General features: G+C 35.9%; 1 protein-coding gene across 10 annotated transcripts in view; it reads left to right on the forward strand.

Annotated features, from left to right (window-relative positions):
* The window catches only part of CNOT2 (CCR4-NOT transcription complex subunit 2), a 90,633-nt gene that overhangs the window by 60,514 nt on the left and 6,549 nt on the right, over window positions 1-23,570 (forward strand). For all 10 annotated transcript variants that reach the window (XM_075746675.1, XM_075746636.1, XM_075746593.1 and 7 more), the window contains 11 exons: window positions 4,939-5,005; window positions 8,321-8,468; window positions 9,091-9,273; window positions 12,201-12,280; window positions 13,306-13,431; window positions 15,993-16,117; window positions 17,705-17,825; window positions 17,937-18,093; window positions 21,939-22,000; window positions 22,097-22,146; window positions 22,988-23,088. In XM_075746675.1, coding sequence (XP_075602790.1) covers window positions 4,939-5,005; window positions 8,321-8,468; window positions 9,091-9,273; window positions 12,201-12,280; window positions 13,306-13,431; window positions 15,993-16,117; window positions 17,705-17,825; window positions 17,937-18,093; window positions 21,939-22,000; window positions 22,097-22,146; window positions 22,988-23,088 — 1,220 coding nt within the window. The remainder of the gene's footprint in view (window positions 1-4,938; window positions 5,006-8,320; window positions 8,469-9,090; window positions 9,274-12,200; window positions 12,281-13,305; window positions 13,432-15,992; window positions 16,118-17,704; window positions 17,826-17,936; window positions 18,094-21,938; window positions 22,001-22,096; window positions 22,147-22,987; window positions 23,089-23,570) is intronic.

A 23,570-nucleotide genomic window follows, 5' to 3' on the forward strand; every position in this document is an offset into this window, starting at 1 on the left:
TAGTCGTGCAAATACAAAATGATGCTGATGTTTGCACCTGTGAGAAACCCATCATTTATCAGGCCAGATATTACTCACAGGCTTACTTGCTTATTCTAACGCGTTTTGCTTTTAGTTGACTTTCTAGAGTGGGATTGATGTATTTTAACTTCAGCTTGCTTTGTGTTTAGGAAAGTAGCTTTAGGCTATAACTGCATAATGTAGCAGCCTTCGCAGAAGTGTTGCTTTCCGAGTTTTGTCGGTGCTGCCATGCCGAGGTGTGCTACCACAGCGGTTATGGTGACGGGCAGGTGTCCCCGCGGTAAATTGGGGGTTTGCTTGGAAGAGGCAGGAACCCCGTCAGCCAGCTCTGCTGCTGGGCCTCCTCCCGCTGCCCCCCTCTGCTTTCAGGGAGGCTGCAGCCTGTGCTCACCAGTCTCCCGAGAGGATTGTAAACCGCAGCAGGTTTTTTTCACAGTTTTGGCAAATTTAAACAACTGCCGGTGCTGGTTTTTTGAAATTGTTGACACTTTTAAATGAATTTACTGCAGTAAACTCATCAAGAGCTAATGAAAGCGGTTACAGTAAAATCTTGTTCATCACTAGGGGCATAAAATAGCCTGATAGCTCCTTATGGCTTACTGATGTTTGGTGTGCACCAGTCCAGAAAAATTGAGCCATCTGCTTGGATCGTCAGGTGGTTTGAGTTTAGAAGCAGAATCTTCCATGATCCAGAACTGCACTGTGACTATTTGAGACTTGTGAGTTAAAATGACATTCACATCTTAGTTGACTATCATCAACTCAGTCCTTTGGCCTGCCAGTCCTGAGTGTTGGTCCTTCCACATGCTGGCAGAATAAAGTGCGCCCTTCATGTTACACTGGGTCTTGTTTGCTCGGTTGTCTCCTTGCCCTGTGGAAGATGCAAGTCTTAGGCCTCCTCTGTTGCCGAACTGGAAAGCCAGTTGAAACAATCTGTCGAGTTCAGTCATACAAGGTTGGAATAGAAGCAGAAATCCCGTGCTATTTCAAACTGGGTTTTGTAGCTGTTAACCACTGGCAAAGTGATTTAAACCTAAATGCCAAAGTTTGGAGAGGAGAGTAGTTTCTGTACGTGTGCAGCAAAAGCTATAGATGTCAGAAATTTGATTAACAATTTCCTTGACTTTGGTTGAAGATTATTAGTCACTTATTTTAACAAATCAGTGTTGTATACATACAATATGCTGCTCATCGATGTAATCTCAGTAATTTGGTACGTTTTATTTTTCAAAGGTTGTTATAGGTATTATTTAAGCATTTTTTTTCCTGAAATATTGACATAATTGGGTAAAGCTTAAAAGCTCTTGCCACTGGAAGAGGCTTTAGTCACCTTAAGGGCTAGACTGCTTTAGTTTTTATTAAGGTTATCATCAACTTTGGCAGTTGTAGACTAAAAGAAATTCAAGAGTGACTTCCAGCCACCATTGCAGGTACACTCTTGGAGAGTTGTATTTTTTTCTATCGTGTGGCTAGTAGTTCAGTCAGATAAAATAATGATTGCAGAATGCCAGAAGGAATGTTTTTAATACTGCTAATAGCGTTCATCTTGAATCTTTGTTATCTTTGGTAGACCATGTTTGAGTAGACTATAATAGTGGCTCAGAGGTTGTGGATGCAAATAAAGGTCCTGGTAGCATAGGTTAAGGTTTTGGCTAGTTTAGTTGTTTTGTTGATGGCCTAAATTATATGGAAATAATAGCAAAAGAAGACAAAATTTTAAACTGCTCCTTACTTAGCTATGACAGAAAAGAAGTGTTTAATACTGGGAAGGGTTTTTTGGCGTATTACAAAATAAACTAGAGGGAGAATAAGTGAGATACCCATACAGAGTATTTCTTCTCTGTGAGATTGGAGAAATGCTGCATTTAATCAGCCTGGAACAGATCCAGAGAAATTTTTATTTATTTCTTCTCCAGGCTTGTTATCTTTGATGTTCTAAGTATGTTATGACTTTAAGACTAGTTGTTAGATTATTGAATTTAATACTTGGCCTTTATTATGGTTTTCTATAAAGGTTTCTCTACAAGTCATTTTGCAATTATCTTTTCATGTAAAAGCAAATGGCAAAATACGTGACCTACTTTGCAATGTTTCAAAAGAAAATCCAATAGCTAATAAGCGGTGTTCATTAAATATTATTTGCCATTCCTTTTCTTTTAACTGAATTTTAAAAGTCAAGTAATACTCAGTATAGAAAAGGTAGGATTCTTTTTCCTCTCTTTCACGTAGTCTGGTATCTCTTAGGTCTGTGATTTATTTTTTTTTTTTTAATTTTTTCATTTTTAATCCAAGGGAACATTATAAATAAAAGGGTTTTTATGCTGAGAATTGTATGATCTGCTGCTGCTTATATCACATGCCATCACAGCAATTTTTGAATGCTCTGAGCAGCTGTTCTTACGGGATCTTATTTTTTATGTAAATGTTTTGCTTACCTGTCCCAAAGCTGGTAGTACTTTTTGACTGTTGTTTCTATCTCAACGTCTGATTGGTTTGGGTTTTTTGTTTGGTTGGTTTTTTCACTGGTGTGCCCTTGTCTTTATCTCTGAAGGTGTCTCATAACTTTTTCTCTCTTTTTTTTTTTTTTTTTTTTTTCCTCATGGACTTAAAGTTTGTCACACCTTGCAACATGTTCTAGGATTTTCCAACTTGTCAAACTTGAATATTTATTTTTGTTTTACCTCAACTTTTTACTTTGTTTTTCCTTTCTTAAAACAAGCTGATACAGTAGCTTTATCATTGTTTAACAAACATCAGTTTGTTAGTTTAGGTGGGGAGTGTGCTTTTGAAGTCTGTCTCCCAAGCGTCCCCACTTCAGCATGCTTTGGTTCACATTGCAGAGCAGTCTTGGTATGAGTGAATTTGATTCCTTCTGGATCAAAATAGGCTGGAAGAGATGCTCCAGGAGTGCACCAACATGTTCCGCTCTCTAACAGCAACCAATCCATGGCATCAGGTGTTTTAGTCACGGCTAACTGTAGTTAGAAATGCATACAGTATGTATGTTAGGCCCTCAGGACCAACTGTTCTGTTTTACAAATGCACTTCTCTTTGGCTGCATTACTTGCTGATGCAGATGTGACCTGTGAACTTTGCTATATGAGTGCTGAGCTGAAGCCACTGGTAGTTATTTAAATTGTTCTTTTTATTCACAGCCAGTTCTTCACTAAGAAAGGAGAACTTTGGTCCACTGTGGCACATATTTTAGTTGGGGGGGGTTTTTCTGCAGGAAGCTTTTGTCTTAGTATGTCAAACCTTTTGTATCTGCAAGTGTGGATGTTTATTGCTGTAGTTGCTTATTATAAAATATGTACACTTTGTTCAAAATAGGTGTGAGTATATAGTATTTTGGGGTGATATTTCTGATGGTCTACAGTAATTGCCTGCTCTAATTTCTCATTCCTTCTGTATGTATTCAAAAAATCATAAATACTTTGTGATTTACAGACATTAATGCTACTTTTGATATTTAGTGTCTGCCCTGCGTGTCCTTTTTCTGATTTCTACCATCTAGATTTGGCCCCAGTATAGACAACTAACAGATTCAGTTTATAAGGTTTGTTTGAGTTTTACATCTGTCTAGATTAAGTCAACAAAGCAATTTGCAATTTATTGCAGTAAAAGTTATTTTGATTTGAATTCTTTTACTCTCAAATTGAAAAAGCTTGAAATGCCCTTATGTGTAAGAATCCAGACATTCCTTTCCTTGAAACCATCCTAAAATTCAACCCAAGTCCAGACTACTGCACTAAACAAGCAGATGGTTTTTTCCCATGGACTAGTAATTATGAGTAGCATGTTCTGTTGTGAGCTGGATGGATTAGGTCAACTAATACCTCTTCTTGCTCCAAGGGACAATCAGCTATACCTAATGTTGATGAACATCTAATCTGTTCTTTAAAACACCCAGGGATGGATGTTCCAGTGCTTAACTGTCCTTAAGATTGCAAAAGGCTTTTTTTCTCCAAATATTTAGCCTCAATCTCCTGTTTCTTCAGTTTATTAATACTTTCCATCTCTGCAGCAGCATGGAGAGTAGTTTATTCTTTTCCTCTTACAGTAATGACTGGAAGTCTGGTGTCATGTCCCTACTTTCGTTGCTTTCTTTTTGGAGTATGCAAACCCAAAACTCAATTTTTCTTCATAGATATTTTTTTTTTCTTTGATTTTGTCCTTCCTGAGTGTCTCTTTAGTTTGTCACATTCCTTGTGTGATGTCTGAAAGTTGACAAAGAAGGTCTTAATGGAAGTATTTGGTAATATGTTATATCTCTGAAATGGGCATAATAGAGCAGGAAAGATTACTTCTGACACTTGTACACCTTACCTATTTATATGGTGTATACAAGCATGAAGGTAGCTCCTAGGGGAGTACATTATAATTTTAACATTGGAATCTTATCTGAAGTTCGTATCTGTTTCTATATACCTGCTGCTACCTAGCCACTCATTTCCCAGTTTTTGCTATTGTAACTGATAATATGAAACTTTGCACTTGCTGTTATTACATGAACAAGGATTGATCCACTTGTAATGATGCATGTTTTGCAGGGGGGAACCCTGTATCTGATTTAAATAACTGAGTATCCCTTCTTCTGTAAAGATGGGTCTCTCACCTACAAGGGCAGAAAAACTGAAAGCTTTTCGATCTTCTTCCTCTATGCTATTTGTTGCAAGTAAAAGAAAGTCTGTTTTTAGACATGTAAAGTCATAAATTTTTATTGACGTTTAATATACTGTTACAGTTGTTACTGTGCAGATATTTTGAGGAGTTTCTAGAACTTTTGATGACTTAAAAGGAATTTTTAGTTGCTGTTTTGGCTTTCTTGGCAAAACAACGTAATGTTGTAAACTTTCAGGGTAAGATAGCTCAATATCTTTGTGTCTTTAATAACCTTTTATTCTTCTCACATTTCAGATGCTGGCATCACCATCAACATCAGGTCAGCTGTCTCAGTTTGGGGCAAGTTTATACGGGCAACAAAGTAAGAATTCTTTTTATTGGTGATATGTTTGTTTTATGTTAAATATGTCCTAGTTTCACGCTCTTTAGATAGAGAACATGCCTATGGCTTTGTTTTCTGGTGATTGTAAGAAAGAATATGTCTCCTTATTTGTGTGATTTCTTTTTTTTTTTAAAGATGTATTTTTGCTTATGCATTTTTGCAGTGTTTAGTGTGCGGAGTGTCATATATTGACACTGTATAGCTGTTAAATATCCAAATGTAACCATCCTATAAAGAATGTCTGTGATTTAACTGTTACTCTCTGAAGGAAAAACAAAAGAAAGCAAGCCGGGCCAAAAATAAGGAAACCTTACCTTAAATTATAACTGATATTTCACGCTCTGCAGAAGCGAATTAAATCTTGTGTACCTGCTTGGCAACTCAAATTTGGCAAAGAACTGTGTCAGTAAGATTATTGCCTTCTGCACCACTGTTGGTTTTTTTTCTCTTTTCCATACCTTGAAGATTTTCTTCTGTATCTGCCAGTCTTGTGTCTGCTATTGCAATAGAAGACCTATAGAGCCGCAGTCACAGCGTGTAACGCTAGCCACCTAACTTAAGGTGCCAGCGTTGAGAACCGAACCTCCTTGTAGCTGAGAGGTGCATCCAGAAATTGACTCAGATGTTCTCAGTTAGATACATTTACGGAAGTAAAATGGGTTTGTGAATGTCTTTTTTATCACTGTACACTTTGGAGTGTTTGCAACTTTCTTGCTGAGTGCATCTGACTCAGATTCTAAGAAAAAGTATTTTCAGAATACTCTAAAGAGAGTGGACTTTTTTTATCTGGATAAACTAAAAGTTTTGTCTGCTAGATGCATGGCCTTCACAACTTCTTTTGGCTTTCTTCAAATGGTGTAAAAAATATGTAGTGATTTTTTTTTTTTTTTACCATCTCAGTGGCTGTTGATTAGTGACCATCTAATATAAACTGGCATTTGATTTTGCTACTGAGACTTACATGAGTAGTTTCTGGCCAACCTGAGAGTCGTGTTTTGCTCTTGGCTTTTTGGGTCCTGAATCTGACCCTATTGAACCTTTCAGACTTAACTGTGTAAAGATACTGAAGTAGTTTGTTCATTCTGTTTATCACAGTTATATGTAGTTCATTTTTAAGATTAACTTTTTTCATCAACTTTTATTGTTGATTCAGTTGGTTGTGGTGCCTAGGACATAATCTCTCTAACATGGATATATGCATGGCTAAAAACTAGAAAGTAAATATTATCGGGGTTCAGTTTCTACCAAATACTGAGAAAAAGGGGCGAGAAACTTCTGTGTTGAAGTCAATGCTTATGAAGAAAATACTTTTGGGAAAAACAAAGCTGATAGTGCCTACGCACTTTTAGATTGGTAGCTGTGAGTCATTTAGCAAGATGTCATGTTACAGAGTTAATGTAGCTTAAACTTAACTATTAGGCAGAAAATTGGCCACTTCATTGATCAGCCTCCAATATAGCCCATGCAGATCTCTTGTCTCAGTTAAAACGGTAGAAAAAGGAAGCTTCAGAAAAAAGATTTTTATTTTTCTTTCCTTATGGTGAATATTTCTACTGCCCCTACTTGCCAGCCACAGGAATATAGTTCTACTTCACTGTAGTAGCCTACTCATGAAAAATTCTAGTGTAAAGAAAGCCAACAACAAGCCAAGAAATAACCATCAGTGTAAAACTGGCTTTGCTGAAACCAATGCTTGCATAAAATTAACCTGAATATCGTAATCATGTTTTTCAGTGTACTGTATCAAGTTTGGAAGTGTATGTATTTCTTTCTTTACAATTTTATTTTTAAAATTCCACCTAATTGTTAATTAGTGTGAAATATTATTTATAATATATATTTATGCTCATTGAAATTATTCTGATGCAGCAAATTGCCAAAATATTTACAGTGAATACCTTGATATAATCAGCATTTAACAAAGTCTTAGGAGGCTTGTTATAGCAAATCACACTCTTAATCTGAATGTATAGAGAAAAATTTGAGCGTTAGCAAAACTTTGAGTGTTATTGCAAACTTCTTGGATTGCAAATCATAGGGTAGGACAGGGACAGACAGCAGTCCTTAAAAGTGTGAGAGCTGAACGACTGGGAGGTTTCTTCAGACCTTGTCCATAATGATAACCTGAGCGTATGCTGTGTCCGTTCTTTGCATTCTTAGTACTTAATCACATTATACACTGGCACATTCAGCTCTTCTGCAGGGGTGATCTACCATGGGAGAGCACTGATTTATCATCATTTTTCTTTTGTTTGGTCTGCAAGATAAGGTTTTGAGTTCTGTGAGTCTACCTCAGCAGCCTTGTGCCGAAGCAATAGGGACCATTACTTATAGCTATCACATTTTATATGCTAAGTTTGTTTCTATTGATGTGTTGCACTAAATGACTTTTTCTTGTCTTTGAACACCATTCTGAAACTTCATAAACACAGAAAAGTGATGTGAGAATGATGAGAAACTTCATAAAAGTTCACAGATGTTTTGAGATGGGCAGCAACTGGTTATCTTTTGCTGTTCTGAGTTAAAGTGATTTTTTTTTTTTTTTTTGCCTCACTGAAGTGCTTGCTTTATTCTGTCACACCCAATTGTTTGTGTAGAAAATACTTCTGATCGCAATGTTAAAAATCTTCTGTATATTTTTAAATGCTAATATAGGGCAGTTAAAATCCTGCTTGTTTTCTTTTCTCAAAAGATTTAACTTGACTTGATCGTGGACACTGAAGTTCTGTTATCAAAAAGAAGCAACTTAAACTTTACAGAGAACTAGCCTAAAAAGTTGCTTTTGTTGTCCTAAAAGCAATGTTATTGTTATCTAAATATTAATAATTTTCTTTTTTATTAAAAATTTGTTTAATTTTTAACAAGACAGATCAGCATTCTAAATACTGGCCAGATGTATACCAGTTTATTCAAAAGCAATTAATGTGTTTCGTGAGTGCTGTTATTAATTTTCTCAAAACGCTGCCTTTTTTGAGATAATTTGTAGATTTTCATGTCCTCATCAAAAACTCTAAAAGCTTTCTTTACAGTATGCATCTCAAAGGAAACAAAATTTTGCTAGTGACTCAAATACAGAAATTCCTTAAAGAGCCTCTCTAAAGTTTAACAAACAGGGCTAAATTTGAGATAATCGGGCTTCTACTATGCAAACAAGGGCTTAGTTTTTACACTGCACTTCAGTCTTCACACTTTTTTGTAGGTTGTCAGCATAAATTGTTTCCATCTACACCTGATGGAGAAGACTTTGTTCCTGATTGCTCTATATCTCCACCCCTCTGAATTTTTTTTCAATAGGTGCACTAGGCCTTCCAATGAGGGGAATGAGCAACAATACCCCTCAGTTAAATCGCAGCTTATCACAAGGCACTCAGTTACCGAGCCACGTAACGCCAACAACAGGGGTACCAACAATGTCACTTCACACGCCTCCATCTCCGAGCAGGTATTTATTGATAGCCAATATTTCTGCAATTGTGTCTTTCTGCAGAGCACTTGTTAAATGTTCTGCATATTTTATCTCAACTACTTTACAGTCTGATTAATTAAAAAAGAAGAAAATTAGTTTCTATTGACCACTGTCTGTGTTAGGGAAATAATGCTGTAAAATAGTAAGATAGGACTACTGTAAGACAGTATTTGATTTTTATATGTAAAGGACAAATTGCTGGCAAATTCTGCTTCAGAATGTAAAAGGCTGGTTTTCTATTGTTCTGGTAAATGTACAGTTAAAATTTTTGTATGGATGTCATACACCCTGTAAGAATTTTAAGGTAGTAGGTCTGAAGCACTCATTAAAAAAAGAGCTGTAACACCTTTTCAAATCATAATGCTTAAGTATTTATCGAAACCTGACCAAGGACTTGATTAGTATGTAATGGGTCATCTGGTATTTCTGAAGAAATCCAAAATTACGTTAATTATAGAGAGTAATCCAAACATGCTCTATTGATGCTAAGCTCAAATTAAGTTGCAACAGTTCAGAGTCCATCCTACATTAGTAATCTAAATGAGTAACCAAATACTATTGTATGGATTCATCTCTGTGGATGGTTTTTCTCTTTCAGGGGGATATTGCCTATGAATCCTAGGAATATGATGAACCACTCCCAGGTTGGTCAGGGCATTGGAATTCCCAGCAGGACAAACAGCATGAGCAGTTCAGGGTTAGGCAGCCCCAACAGAAGCTCTCCAAGCATAATATGTATGCCAAAGCAGCAACCCTCTCGACAACCTTTTACTGTGAACAGGTAAGGCTGTTTAGTCAGACCATCCCTGTACAGCCATGGACATGCTTAAACGCTGGTCTGGAAATCTAATTTGTATCCATTAGAGTAAAGCTCTAAAGCTGCTTTGTGTATTCTTGTCTCCTGGCAATAAACTGTGAAGCTGCTTTTAATATTCACACAAGCTTTTTGAGGCCTTTAAGCTAAATTCTGCTTCTGACTATTGAATTTCTACTGCTGCTTCTTTAGAATATGTGATGTTTCTCATGTGCTCCCAGGTTTGTTTTTGAAACATATCTTGATTTTTGGGTATATGCTTCCATTTTAAGACTATTCATGTATGAGTTTGGGGAGAAATAAGATTTAAAAACGCAGTAATTATTCTGGAAGATTAGTTAACTGATTCAGACACAGTAGGGTTCTAGTATTTTACTACTGTAAATTCTGGAATAATACAGAGAACAGTGGTTTGCCATTCGTTTAAGGATTTGGTGCTCATTTGGATGTCAAAAGCTTCCCAATCACTTCTGCTCTAACTCTGGGCAAGAGTCTAACATCATAAGTCACTAGGCTTTAACTTTGTTTCGGTGCTGCGTTTATAGTTAGTTCATACTGATAAACTTGTAGTAAAAAGTGTGTTAATCCTGTTTAATGTGTGTAGTCACAGCTTCACACAGCTGACTGCTTTGCAGGCTTCATTCCCAACGTCACCACCTCTGTGCTGCGAGTTTCGTCCTTTTTCTCCCTTCAGGCCCTTCCTTAGGGTACCAACTTTTACATGGAGCATAAACAAAAGCTCATGGCAGGCAGGTGCTACCTCTAACCCAGTCCAGTATTTTACAAAATGGATAAAAGAAGGTGAAAACTAATGTCAAGGTTATCTGAAACTTGGTCAGGCTATTTAGTTCTGTAGTTTCACACTGCGATACAGGCATAAAAATGCTTTTCTCAATCACAGCCATAGAGATTTGGTGGTAGCGGTTTATGTTCTTGGCGTGTGAGAAGACTCTGTATCTTGCCTCTGATTACATAGAATTTGCCTTTTCTTTCCTGTGATGTAGAACAGCAAGTAAAGGAGATGATAATTTTAAAAGATAATTTTACATTTTAAAGTCTTTTTGAAACTTGAGCATCACAAAAGATTGAAATAGAAATATACTTTAAAACTCCACATGCAGAGGACAATGATTTTGGAGATTGATATATGTATAGAAAGTAATTGTTTAAAGATCATTCAACTGTAGAGTAGATAACAAAATTCCTGTCTGTAGGAGCATTTGAATTAAAATCCTCATCTTTTGCTGTTTGCATTGTATATCTAATTTTCAAGAAGCTACAATTTTTACAAATTGAGAAGGAAATATAACTGGAACAATGACAAGTTCTTATTCCACAGTTTATTAGCCTACGGAAGTGTAGTAGTAGTATATATCCAATTGTTAAATGACATATTTAACAAAATTTTGAAATTATACTTGGGGAAAAAACTTACGGTGTTTCCTTGACAGGTGCATGAATTATGTGACTTCCAAGAAGTGTTTTCTGAAAGGTTGCTTTAGTTGGAGCAATGAAAGTTTTTAAGTTTTTGAACATAAAAAATACTTCACTTTCCCTTTCTTAGTTACATTGGTAAAACAGGTTGCAAATAATTGTAGACACGCATGCGTTTTGTGGCCTAATCCATTTCTTATGGCTAAAATTCTTAAGGTGGTTATTTCTAATTACTTTAAAAGCAAACAAAAAAACCTTTGCATGAGAAATACTGTCATCAGGCTAGATTATGTGCCCTCAAGATCGAGTTTACTCCTGTTGGTGCTCTCACCAGGTCTAGAATTCACAGATGACAACAGGAGAATGTGTTTCTTCAGATGTGTGAGGTGTCAAAGATCTGGATGTCTTTCAAGTACACCACCGTGGGGAAGCAAAGCAGGACAGGACCAGTCTTGACTAACTGTTCCTTTTCTTGATGTCTCAGTCCAAAATGAAGCATTTAGGGCTATTTCAAATTGGAATGAAATGCTTCAGATTTCTAACTGTGCAAAAAGTCCGTGTAAGAGCATTTGACACTTTTATTTATGGGAACTTCTAGAACATCAACTTCCATCCTGTTACAGGGGAAAAAATGAATGTTGTGATTTCCCACAGGGTAGAAATTCAGAATTTCAGTCAGCTGGGGCCTACCTTCAGGCTTCTCAACATCTCCAGCTCTCACAGAATGAAGTGAATCATTTGTGAGGGTGTCTTTCCGACCACAGTAGTCCTATATGATATTTAGACATCTTTGAACATTTTTCCGGACTATATGAAACTTCAATTTAGCTGGTATGCTTGTGTGGCAGAAACCAGCCCTATGCTCATAATAGTGCCATGTGTACATGGTGATCATAGAATGGTTTGAGTTGGAAGGGACCTTAAAGACCATCTAGTTCCAACTCCCCTGCTGTGGGCAGGGACACCCTCCACTAGACCACGTTGCCCAAAGCCTCATCCAGCCTGGGATGATTGCGCACTGTAACTGTTCAGCTTATAACTGAGTCATGACAAACCTGATCACTTCCACAGTCCAGCTTCGCACCTGCAAATGAATGGATTGCAGTCTGACTTCTCATGGTTGCATTTACTGCTGCTTCGTTTTCCTCTATGAAATTATTGAATGACAATCACGTTTGTCATAACTTGTTGGTTGACGTATGTCTTAAGACACAGTTGCTATTAAAAAACTAAGTTATTTTGAAGTCATTCTAGTTGTCTTGATTAAGCAGTTCCTGCTGCTGCTTGGAGTTTTCGGAATTATAAAGGAAAATAATTAGATCTGAGTTTAGGCTAATGTGGGATGCATAAGCTTGAAGTAATTTAAGTGTCTTAGGAGGGGTTTTTTCCCTTTATGCCTTCCACTGGAAATTACAAAGTATGTGTACCCGTTTGTCTGACTGTCTGGATTTTTTTCACAGTATGTCTGGATTTGGGATGAACAGGAATCAGGCATTTGGAATGAATAACTCCTTATCAAGTAACATTTTTAATGGAACAGGTGAGTTTACTCTGAATAGTGCTGATCTTAAAGTACAATAGAGATATCTTTGACTAAATAAGTCTGTTGGAGTGCAACTTTGTTATAATTTTCAGTTGTTCTGTAGAAATGCTGCTCCAATAGTGGTGCTATGAAACTGTTATTACTTCATAATAGTGGAGTTTAATAGTTTTGAAGACAAAGTGAAACTATTCTGTAGAATACTTGCTGTACATCACATGACTATAGATTATACCTAGTTGGTTAGAAATGCAAAATAGCTTATGGAATTGAAAAGTGGATCAGAGAAGTTGTTTCAGTTGTGATTTTTCTCTGGAAATTACTTCTTCACCTGAATTTAATGAACTGGAAATAGGAAAATATCCTCGTACATAAATGCCTTAGGTTTGTCCATGCTCACATTTCTGTAGGTGGCTGTGTATATGAAGCCACTTGAGGTGCTGGTGACATCACAGAGTGGAAGGGTTTGGGCATCCCCTAGGACCTTGTGGCATCGTTATAGATTTGCAGATCTGGCCTCATCTATATGTTATTGTCTGCTGCAAATTGAAAGATGTTCCCATGTAACTTGCACTGCATTGGCTCTACAGCTGCTTCAGCTTTGTCTTACCTTACCTAAAGACAAAAATGCTCCTTGATGCTGCTGCTAATATGGGTTATTATCTTCTCTCAGATTTCTTCTTGATAGCAAGATAGAATCTTGATCGATTGTTTTAAACAGGCTACTTATCCTAGTACTGTAATTTTGGTAGTCTGCCTGTATTTTATGTGTGCAGTCTTTAATTCAAAATGAGTAGACCTTGTTACTAAATACTGCTGGCTAGCTATTGTTTCAAAAAAAACCCTGAACATCTTGATGCTCTTTAGGCTAGTCTCATAACACAGTGGTTGTAATTATTTGTAATAAGTATAGTAAGTGTAAAAAGATCAACTAGAAGGAAAATATATCATAAATTTATCTTGCTCATAATGAAATATTTGAGTAAAAAACTTAAGGGAATTTAAAATATCTGCTTTTATTGTAGATGGAAGTGAAAATGTGACAGGACTGGACCTCTCAGATTTTCCAGCACTAGCAGACAGAAACAGAAGGGAAGGAAGTGGCAATCCAACTCCATTAATAAACCCTTTAGCTGGAAGGGCACCCTATGGTAAGACTATAGTTTTGAAAGCTTTTCAAACAAAACAGGTATTTGCTTGATTCACCTTTTGCTGTTCATAAGACAACAGGTAGTCTTTTCAAAAATGCCAGATACTTGAGCTCCTAAGTCTCATTTTTGAAAATAAATAATCGATATCTCTGTGATTAGAGATTCCCCTCAGGCTTTTGTAAGTATTAGAACGCCTCTGGTTTATTTTCACCATCAATAGAGGTTGTTGGGGTTTTCAGTCCATATAGTATGATTACTCTCAAACTGCTCACTCTAGACATTTCTTAGGCAATAGGTTGTTTCCTAGTTGCATGTGTACAAAACCCATCAAAGTCTGAGTAGTAAATTTTAGAAATAATATTTGATTATTAGAGACGTCATTTTGTAAAAAGCAGCTGTAAACATCTGTATATTTTCACTGTTTATTGGCAGTACTTACTGTAGTACTGTTCACTGTCACCTTTATCATGAACATCTGATTTCAAAAAAATAATATGTAAGCGTCTAATTATCGGTCAGATTCCAAGCCTGTGTCTTATATAATTCTTGCTGAACAGCTTAAAAAATAATAAAGGGAAAAACGTTAAGATAGATACAAATCTTATTATTTGGGTCTGGAAAAAATTCAGGTAAGCTTAGCGTGAAGCACAATACTCTTTTTTGTTACTGCTTTGGTAGATTTTGTCATGCATGTTGCATCAGCTACTCCGAAAAGTTGCTTTTATAACCTAAAGTTATTTTTGTGACACTTGTCAAATTTCCAACCAGAAATACCCCATTGCTTTCTAACTATAAAAAGCTAGTGTTTTTCAGAGATATCTCCAACTTTAATTGGAGAGAAATAATAGATACCGCATTATCAGGAGAAAATAGCTTCATGGATTGGGCGTAACCAGGACCGTGTGCTTAAGATAACTGGGAGAAACAGCTGAACAGGTTCAACTAAAGTGCTCCTAAGCACAGGGAAAAGTCCCTTCCCCAAATAAAGGCACTGAAAAGTCACACTGAGTGTGGAGAACTAATATGGCTTGTGGTTTACATGAGATTTGGTCTGTCTCTGAAAGAGAAGCCATTACATGGAAAATTGATAGAAGGTAGGAAGGAGATCCACACAGAGATACTTCCAGAATGGAGCTGGAATTCAACATTCAGCAGCACTGCTGCATAAAAAAATCTGTAATTGCTCCCGTGCTTACACCATTTCCCTGTTTTGGTGCTAGTATAGCTGTTCACACAACTGTGGTGAACCGGGAAAGAAATTTTTCTGTCTGAAGAGTTATCTTGAGCATCTGCTTAATGCAGGGGATGGGTATGGTGGTAGAAACAATCAAGAAATACGGGTATGAGATGCACTGGATGCTATCTCCAGTAACAAAAAGTGGAGAGCATTTTTGGTTGTGGTCAAGAAAAAGAAGGTTTGAAACTGAGCAGATACATACTTTCTTCATGCTTAGCTTATTTAGGAAAATTAGACTTCAAATAATTTTTAGATAGACTAAGAATATGCAACACAGTTAATTCATTATCAGTTTTATTCATCCACTGGAAGAAATCATAATAACTGTGGATGAAAAAGGTGAAAACCAGAAACAAGATTAACTCAGTGGTTTTTTTTTTAAATAAAGGAATTTTGATCTGTAACTTCAGAATACTAGAGAAAGTTGTATATGTTGTCAGCTACTGAACTATTTTGGATCCTATACGTCTATTAAGAAACTTCGGAAAAATAGGCCCTACTCTGCTTCTGTCTTCTCTTCCTCTAGTGCAGTGTTTGCAACCAAATCACTGTATTTTCTGTCTCTCAGCAAAGAATATTTGCCCTTGGGTGCATGGTGGGGGCTTTTCTTTGGTTGTTTGTTTTATTTGGTTGTTTTTTAAACTGGCATAAAAAAAAATGTTGCTTTTCAGTAGTCAGAATCCATGTTCCAATGTGACTGGCCTACTTTTTTTAAATTAGGGTCAGAGCACTGAGAGTTGCAGGCTAAATGCTTTCAGTTTTCATACTGAAAGTAGGAGTCATTCTTTATGTCACAGGCAAGTATTTCATTGGTGATATGTTCTGTTGCAAGTTAGCTGGGCATCCTTTAAGAATACGTGCTTCTAAAGAGATTATGCTAAGAAATTCTTCATGCAATTAGGGGATGGAGGAAAAATGTATTATGATCTTAAAAGCAGTACATCCTTCCTTCATCAGTGGATTTCCTTAAATACCGCTTTAATAATGCCTGTAAAGATTATTTGAGTATTTAGATAATACTCAGGTGCTGTTCCTGGTAAAAATACTGGGCTTCATTCTTAAAGCAGTGGATGTGTCTATGAATTTAACCTGGAGTGTTTCTCAGCTCACATTTAAATAAGAGGCTTTAGTCTAATATGTGTGGATGTTTTAAATGAATATGCTTTGTTTTGGTTTACCTGGTTTGGTTTTCTGGGTTTTTCTTGAAAGTAACTTCTGCTGTACAGCTTGCACATAATGAAATGGACAATAAGCAAAATCAACAGCAGAAAATTCTTTACTTAGCAGTGGTTTAATGTTATTCCTGCTTTCATTTTGATGATAGTTGGAATGGTAACAAAACCAGCAAGTGAGCAGTCCCAGGACTTTTCAATACACAATGAAGATTTTCCAGCATTACCAGGCTCCAGCTACAAAGACCCAACATCGAGTAATGATGACAATAAATCTGTAAGTAAACTTTAAATCTTTTGAGTGTTCATACTTCTTTTGATGATTATATTTTTAAAATGGGCAGTGACTATATTTGTAATATAAGATTTGCAAATTTGCCCCTCTAAATTAATGAGAAATTTTGCATAAGCAGCATTTCATATATAACTATGTAAATGGAATTTCTCAGGAAGTTTTTTGTTCCCAACAGTCACTGTGACCTTGCTTTCTTAATTTTATATGACTTCTGTGTATCCTTTTGTATTTTCGGAAGGGGCCCCAGAGGAACTTGCAAGAACACCTCAACTTTTATCTTTGAGAATTGATATATATTTTTCAAAGTTTGCAATTCCTAATTTCTTTTTCTACCAATTCCAGCTCATTTTTTGCTGTTGGTGTCTCTCATCAGTGGTAGTAATTTACATATTATGACATCTTTCTTCAAAGCTGTCAAATGCTGTAAAAGTTAGGTACAATAGGTACCAGTATCACTTAAAGGTAAAATTCTTGATCAGGAAATGAAATCACAGGGAACGAGCTTTTTTAATAGAGACCATTGCATTCATGGCTATGTTGTAGACTAGTGGGATACACTGTATCTTAAATATTGTTGTAGTTATCATGTGTTATGTATATAGCTTAGATCATAAGATTATGGGATTTTTTCATTGTTTACTCTAAAAGATTTGTAATAAAATTTGATTTTTTTATTACAAATGAAAGGTGAATAAAATTTGGATGGCAGAGAACAGTTTCCTACAGTGTTTGACAAAATGTTCTATTTTCTGGTTGGTTTATTATTTATAATTGCAAAAAAAACGTTAATCAGAGTGGCATAAATACTGATGAGTAGGTAGAAGATGTGACTACAAACTGATGTGAAAACTGAAAAATGCAACTGTTCAAAAAAGGGATGGGGGGAAGCCTAGCCCCCAAACATTGTGATCAGGTTTATCATGTGAAAAATGTTCTGATACATTTAGCGTTGAATACGGTAAGGAAGGAGGGAGTAAATGCGATTACTGTAAATCTGTTACTGCAGATTTGTTTTAAAGAACGATAAATAGTAAGAAGCAATAGTTATGGAAGATAGCTTTTGTCAGTATATGGGCTTCTGGAGCACAGTCACAGTTTTCTTGCCAGACATAGTGTTCCCATCTCTTTCCTGATAGTTGCAAATGTGCCGAATATATGTTGCTTGCACCTGAAGTTGCCTTGAGTTACCTGTTGATATGTCATGGAATGCTATGCAGGAGCAAGACTGTCTGGGGAAAATATACAATGTGATGAGTCCAAAATATCCTCTAGTCTCAGGCAGTTGGGATATCCATTGTGTATTCAAACTCAGGTCTAAAATATTTCCTTATCCTTTTAGACTGCAAGCTGTAGGCTCTTCCTGTACAACAGGTATACTTTAGGAAGTAGTAAATATTACATAAGATTTGTCAACAGAACTCAAGAGCTTCAGCCTTGTTCCATTTTAGTGCCTAATTTATTAGTGACTTGATGTACTGATTTAGAGTGCCTGACTGAAAGATATGGTCAACAAGTTTTTTCGTTTTGGTTTGTTTCCATCATACCAACTCTGCAAATTATTTTTAATAGAATTTGAGTACATCAGGCAAAACATCATCCAGCACAGATGGGCCCAAGTTTCCTGGAGATAAAAGTTCAACTACGCAAAACAACAACCAGCAGAAAAAAGGGATCCAGGTGTTACCTGATGGTATGTGTCATTCCACTTTTTCTTCTCTAAAAGTTTTGACAGTCATTTAGATTACCTTGTTGATTCCTCTACTTCTTGAAAGGAGAAAATTAATTTGTTCTTCTTGCCCAGGTCGGGTTACCAACATTCCTCAAGGGATGGTGACGGACCAGTTTGGAATGATTGGCTTGTTAACATTCATCAGGGCAGCAGAGACAGATCCAGGAATGGTACATCTTGCATTAGGAAGTGATTTAACAACACTAGGTCTCAATCTCAACTCTCCTGAGTAAGTTTCTGGTTTTTAGTACTATCTTTAGTTTTGGTTTTATTATGCTGTCATTCATAATAGACTCACTTAGCTCACATGACTATCAAACCCACAAGATATTTTACCAAATAAAATTTGGAAATGTAATGACAGTAAAATAAAATTTTCATAAACAAGAGAATTGTGCTTCAAGGCATACTGAGATCTTGTTATGCAGGCTTTCAGTAAACATAGTGGCTTTCCTTATTCTAACTTCTTTAGGACTTTCTTCGAGGAATTGACAGTGTATTGTTAATAAATTCCATGTATATGTTATTTTTCAAATAATAGTATTCCTTGAGGATATCTGCACTTAACTCTGAGCAATTTGGGGGGTAAATTTGATTTATATTAATGTAATAATCAACAGAGCATCTGCAGTGTTACCCTGCACCAAAGATTAATTTAAATGAAAATGTAGTTTTATAACTTCTAGTCATTCAGTTCACCTAAGTTTAGTCATCTAGACTTCCTGTAGAGGCAATGGGGAGAAAAGCAATTAGTGTCTGCACTAATGGTAAGATAAGTGCTTAAGATAGATGAGATGAATCACCAGCCCAGGGTGCCTCTCTCTCTTCACTAGTTATAGAAGGAACTTAGATCAGTTTGGACAAACTGCTTATCTTCTAGGTGACTGTAATGATGAGAGCAGTTTAATTTCTGGTACTCTGACTTTCAGCTGAGAATATTCCATCATTTTGTTTCAGCAGGGATTTATGTAGTGTTAGCCTAATTGACAGAACAGTATATGCATTTTAAGGTTTGCACATAATATATTAATGAAACAAAGACCAAACAGCATACGCACACGCAGTTTCCGTGTTTCACAAATTTATATGGAGCTGCACTCTGAATTCATGAGTTCAGGGAAGATTGATGAATGTGGATATCAAGGTGAGAGGGAAACCATAGGAAAAATGGCTCCTGATTTTTTTCTGTCTTGAAATAGTTGGCATGAATTCACATATTTCTTTCTAGAGGTGTAACTTTTTAGAAATTACCACTCCCAGAAATTCTTTCTGTAGAGCTTGCATCAAAACTGAGTCAAATTGTTATGCCATTGGCACTTTTAAGGATATTTTGAAGCCATCATCCAAAGTCAGCTTTCTAATACAATTGTCAGTAGTTATCTGCAGAATGTGTTATGTTAATGTAGCATCTTCTTCGCTTGTAGCGTTAGTCTCGCACGCAGGTTGCTCCTCCATTGAATCCAGTAGTTTCTCACTCCCATCCCTTTCTCCCGCAAAATAAGGAGAATGCACAAAGAACAGTTGCACTGACCGTCGGTGGTTGGTTGTCCTTGGTAGTCCCAGAGCTTACAGCACTGACTGGGAGATGGGTCTCCTGGATCTGCATGATACTGAAGTAATTTGCTGTTCTCAGTACAGATTGCTCAAACATGATTTGAGGGTGATCAGCTGAAAGTAGAATGCCTTTGCTCATTAAAATAATTTCAAGTACATTGGTATCTGAATTCTTGAGCTGTTATAGACACAGGTGGAATCTAGTTATGTCACTTGGTTATATAGCTGCTTTCTCTACATGTTGGCATGCAGAATAGTAGTAGTGATGCTATTTTTGGTGATGCTATTTGATATTTTATTCAATCTTACTCATTAGTTTTAATGACTAACATAAAGCTTAAGCTTAACATACCTATTGGAAAGTCTACATAAAACTAGTACCACATTGCAGAGGAATACTAGGTATTCTTTGATGATGTAGTGATGACTTGTAACTGTGTTATGCAGCTCCTGAATACAGCATCCAAATTATTGGTGTGTCTTTGTATATAGGCAGTATATATACCTGGCATGCTGCTGCTTTTCCTTAGCAGCAGTATTGTAAATGACTGGATTTTTAAAAGCTTTTAACTTTTAATTTCTATGTAGAGGATATTTATGGGTCTTGGAAGTGGTAGGGTTAATATTTTATCCAGACAGTTCTGTATCAGAAAGCTGGTTTTATTTTATACTACATAAAAGATTTGCAAACAGTCTGAGCAGTCCTCAGTGTCTGGCCTGCCATCTTGCCTTATATTAAACATCTTTTGCTTCCTTTATGAATTGTCTTTTTAAAAACTAAAAGCATTTCACATGTAGAAAGCTGAAATTTTTGCCTTGTGAGGTACTTCTGATGCTAAAGGTACCTGTCTGACTTAAACAGCACAATAAATGTGCTAGTAGAAACAAAATTTTAGTATTTTTTTATATATATTTATATATATATATGTGTATATATATATAAAATGGCTTGAGTTAACCCTTCTAACTCCTGGTGTTATATAAATTTTTTGTGCAGGTAGGTTAAGATTTATTGCAGTTGTTGAAAGAATGATTATGTATTGCCTGCAAAGTCCTGTATTTATTTAGTAAGAAATATGCTTCTGATTCCTGAGAAAAACTTAAAATTCTGCATAAACAAAAATTTAAAAATATGGCATTACTACATTTGATTCTTTAGACATTATGCAGCTGTTCTGAAGCTTTCTGAACTATTCATGAGATAGACTGTAGGCTGTCGAATACCTTCTTGAAAAATGTTAAGTTAGTAGAGTTTTATTTGTATCGTAGAGGGAACACTGCACAAACTCTTCGCTTTTTATTGTATACAGAGCTGCGGTCCCAAGTCTGTAAAATCCTGGATTCTTTGCCCTAGGAGATCAAAGCTCTAGGGCACAAGAGGTGATGCAGTTGCAGGATGCTCCTCTTCCTGGAGCAATGCCTATCCATGCTTTCAGCAGAAGGAATGGTTTACTTATTTTCAACATCTGCAGATGTTGCCATTGAAATCTTCCTTTAGTCTCTAAAGCATAAGTTTTTACTAACAGTAAGATTAACTAGCCTGGAGTAAGATTGACACCGCTTGATCAGTGTAGTTTTTGGCCCATATAGCTCAGTTGGCAGCTGGTTGTGTTCAGGTAGTTTGGTAGGTTTCCAATTAATATATATATTTTTTATTTTTTTTAATAGTAATTATTAGGCCCTTGACAAGAAGGAAGGAAGGATTTGATAGTGTACCATACTCAAGTTTAATTTATAAAACTTGCTGTAATACCGTGCTATCATGGATAATTAAAAGCAGGCTGTAGCTACCTATCAAAAGTACATTTTGCTCAGCCCTTTTTATTCTTTTTTTTCTTTTCACTTTAATTGTTAATTAGAAAACTCATTCCTCAGTACATCAGTCATTGTGGTAGAGTTGGAAAGTTCATTGTTTTCTCCTTATTAAACTAATGGCTCCATTTTTTAAAAAAAAAGTTAGCAAAATCTGTATAAAAGAAAAATATTAAATCATAATAAGCTTATGTTCGTGTCGTGCTGGGATTCAATTTATTTGTCGTCACTGAAATCTAGAAGAAGAGTAAGCTCTGTCCTGGTTAGTTTAAAATGAAAAAGTAACATCTGCCAGTGTAAGCTTTTCCTCACCTTTTAAATCATAGGCTAATAGATCAGAACCCACCAGGCTTGTGGCAACTGTTCCTACACAAATTGCAAACCTGTGTAAAATTGGATCCCTAAAAAGGGTTGGGATCCCTGGCACCGAAGTTAAAGGCATGATAGGTTAAAAAGGAAATCTTGGCCCCATAGATTTCCATAGCAGTTTAAATGCAATCTTACTCCATGTATTAAAAAGAAAATTAATAAATGTAACTATTTTAGAAAAGTGGGCTGAGAACTTCCTTTTCTCCTTCCTTCTCAACCTAGGTAGTGATTTTGGTAGCGTGGCCTGGTGTTTAGGTTTGTGAGCTTGGTTGTGGGGATTTTTTGTTTGTTTGTTCTGATTTTTGTTTTTAATAAATTTGTGCTTTTCTTTTTCTTCAGAAATCTTTATCCCAAATTTGCATCACCCTGGGCATCATCACCGTGTCGACCTCAAGATATAGGTAAGAGAGAAATAACTATTTAATTCAATATTAATATTTGCAAATTATATTCATTTACACGTCTTAATAGTTGCATCAATTCCGATTCTTTTTTAGACTTCCATGTTCCATCTGAATACTTAACTAACATTCACATTAGGGATAAGGTGAGTACGTGTGTGTGTGTGCGTGCTTATTTTTTGTTAATTAATTACCAGTAATTTTCTAAATTTTCTTTCAGATAGGTAATGTTCAAAATCAGTGCATTTTGTGGATGTCAGTCTTTTTAGGAATAGCGATGTACTAACTGGCTAATTGGATGCTTCATGCACCCATTCCACCTTAGAAAAAGAAAGGGAAGACAAAACTGAGGATGGGCATGGTTAGCTGAAGAAATGCATTTTGGTTTTAAGAGTATGCCCTTCATGCAAAGCAGAAGTTTGTTATAATCTATGTACTGTAATATTCAAATGCCATATTAAATTGAGATGTTTCTTCTTGAGATAAGCTCAGAATTTCAGTTCAAGATATTCTCATGTTTATCTGTTCCTTTCCATATCTATGTGAACAGGCATTTTTTTTCTTCATGTATTTTCTTTCAACTATTGTAGTTCTGTGAGAGGGATCACTCAGAAATATTGTAAGAAGTTGTAGTAATGTTACTTAATAGAGCGTGAAGTGAGCAAATACATGTAAATGTTTGGGTTTTTTAAATTAAAAAAGTAAGTAGATGAGGATACACACAGGTGCAGGGAGAAAATTCTGTCTTGATTCATTACTTCTCTTTATTTTTCTGTTGCATCTTATAAGTTGGAAAGGTTAAGTAAAAGTGAAGCAAAATGATTGTTTTAATAATTATTACTCTTGTTATATTAGAGTATCATTAGCAACACACTTAGGATGGAAGCACGTTCTGGATGTATCCTTGTGTTATTTAAGTGGGATAGTATGTCTTAAAACATTTATCTATTGTGATTTTTCATCCTCATTTTCTTCAATCTTTTGCAGCTGGCTGCAATAAAACTTGGCCGATATGGAGAAGATCTCCTGTTTTATCTCTATTACATGAATGGAGGAGATGTATTACAGCTATTAGCAGCAGTAGAGCTGTACGTTCACACTATTTTGTCAGTCTTATATGATTTAATCTATTGCAGTAATAAAGTAGTAGATGTAAAAAACCCTCCCAAGTTAGACACTGAAAACAGAAGCTTAGTCAATCTAAAGCTGGAAACCTTTTTTTAAATACCTCCTCCAACCTTGTTTCCATTTTGTGCTTTTTTTTTTTTCATTCATATAGCCAAAATCAAAAGTCTGTATCATAAATTTTGTGTTACTATGAAGCACTGTGAAGAAGTGGCAAGTGCCAGTCATCATTAAACATCTAACTTATCTTTAGCAAAATGAAAAGCAGTAAATAATCATAAAAAGAATTTGTTGTTTGAACCTACCAGACTTCTTAAAGTTTCATATGTGATTAGTTTGAGGTGTAATAATTGTATGGAAGAGGTATGAGATCCCAGGTATAACGATGTCTTAGAAATTTTGTTTTCGTTTTGAATGCATTGCATAGTGTTGATTGAAAACCTTA

This window comes from Balearica regulorum, chromosome 1 (assembly GCF_011004875.1).
Source record: "Balearica regulorum gibbericeps isolate bBalReg1 chromosome 1, bBalReg1.pri, whole genome shotgun sequence".
In the NCBI taxonomy this organism is placed as follows: domain Eukaryota; kingdom Metazoa; phylum Chordata; class Aves; order Gruiformes; family Gruidae; genus Balearica; species Balearica regulorum.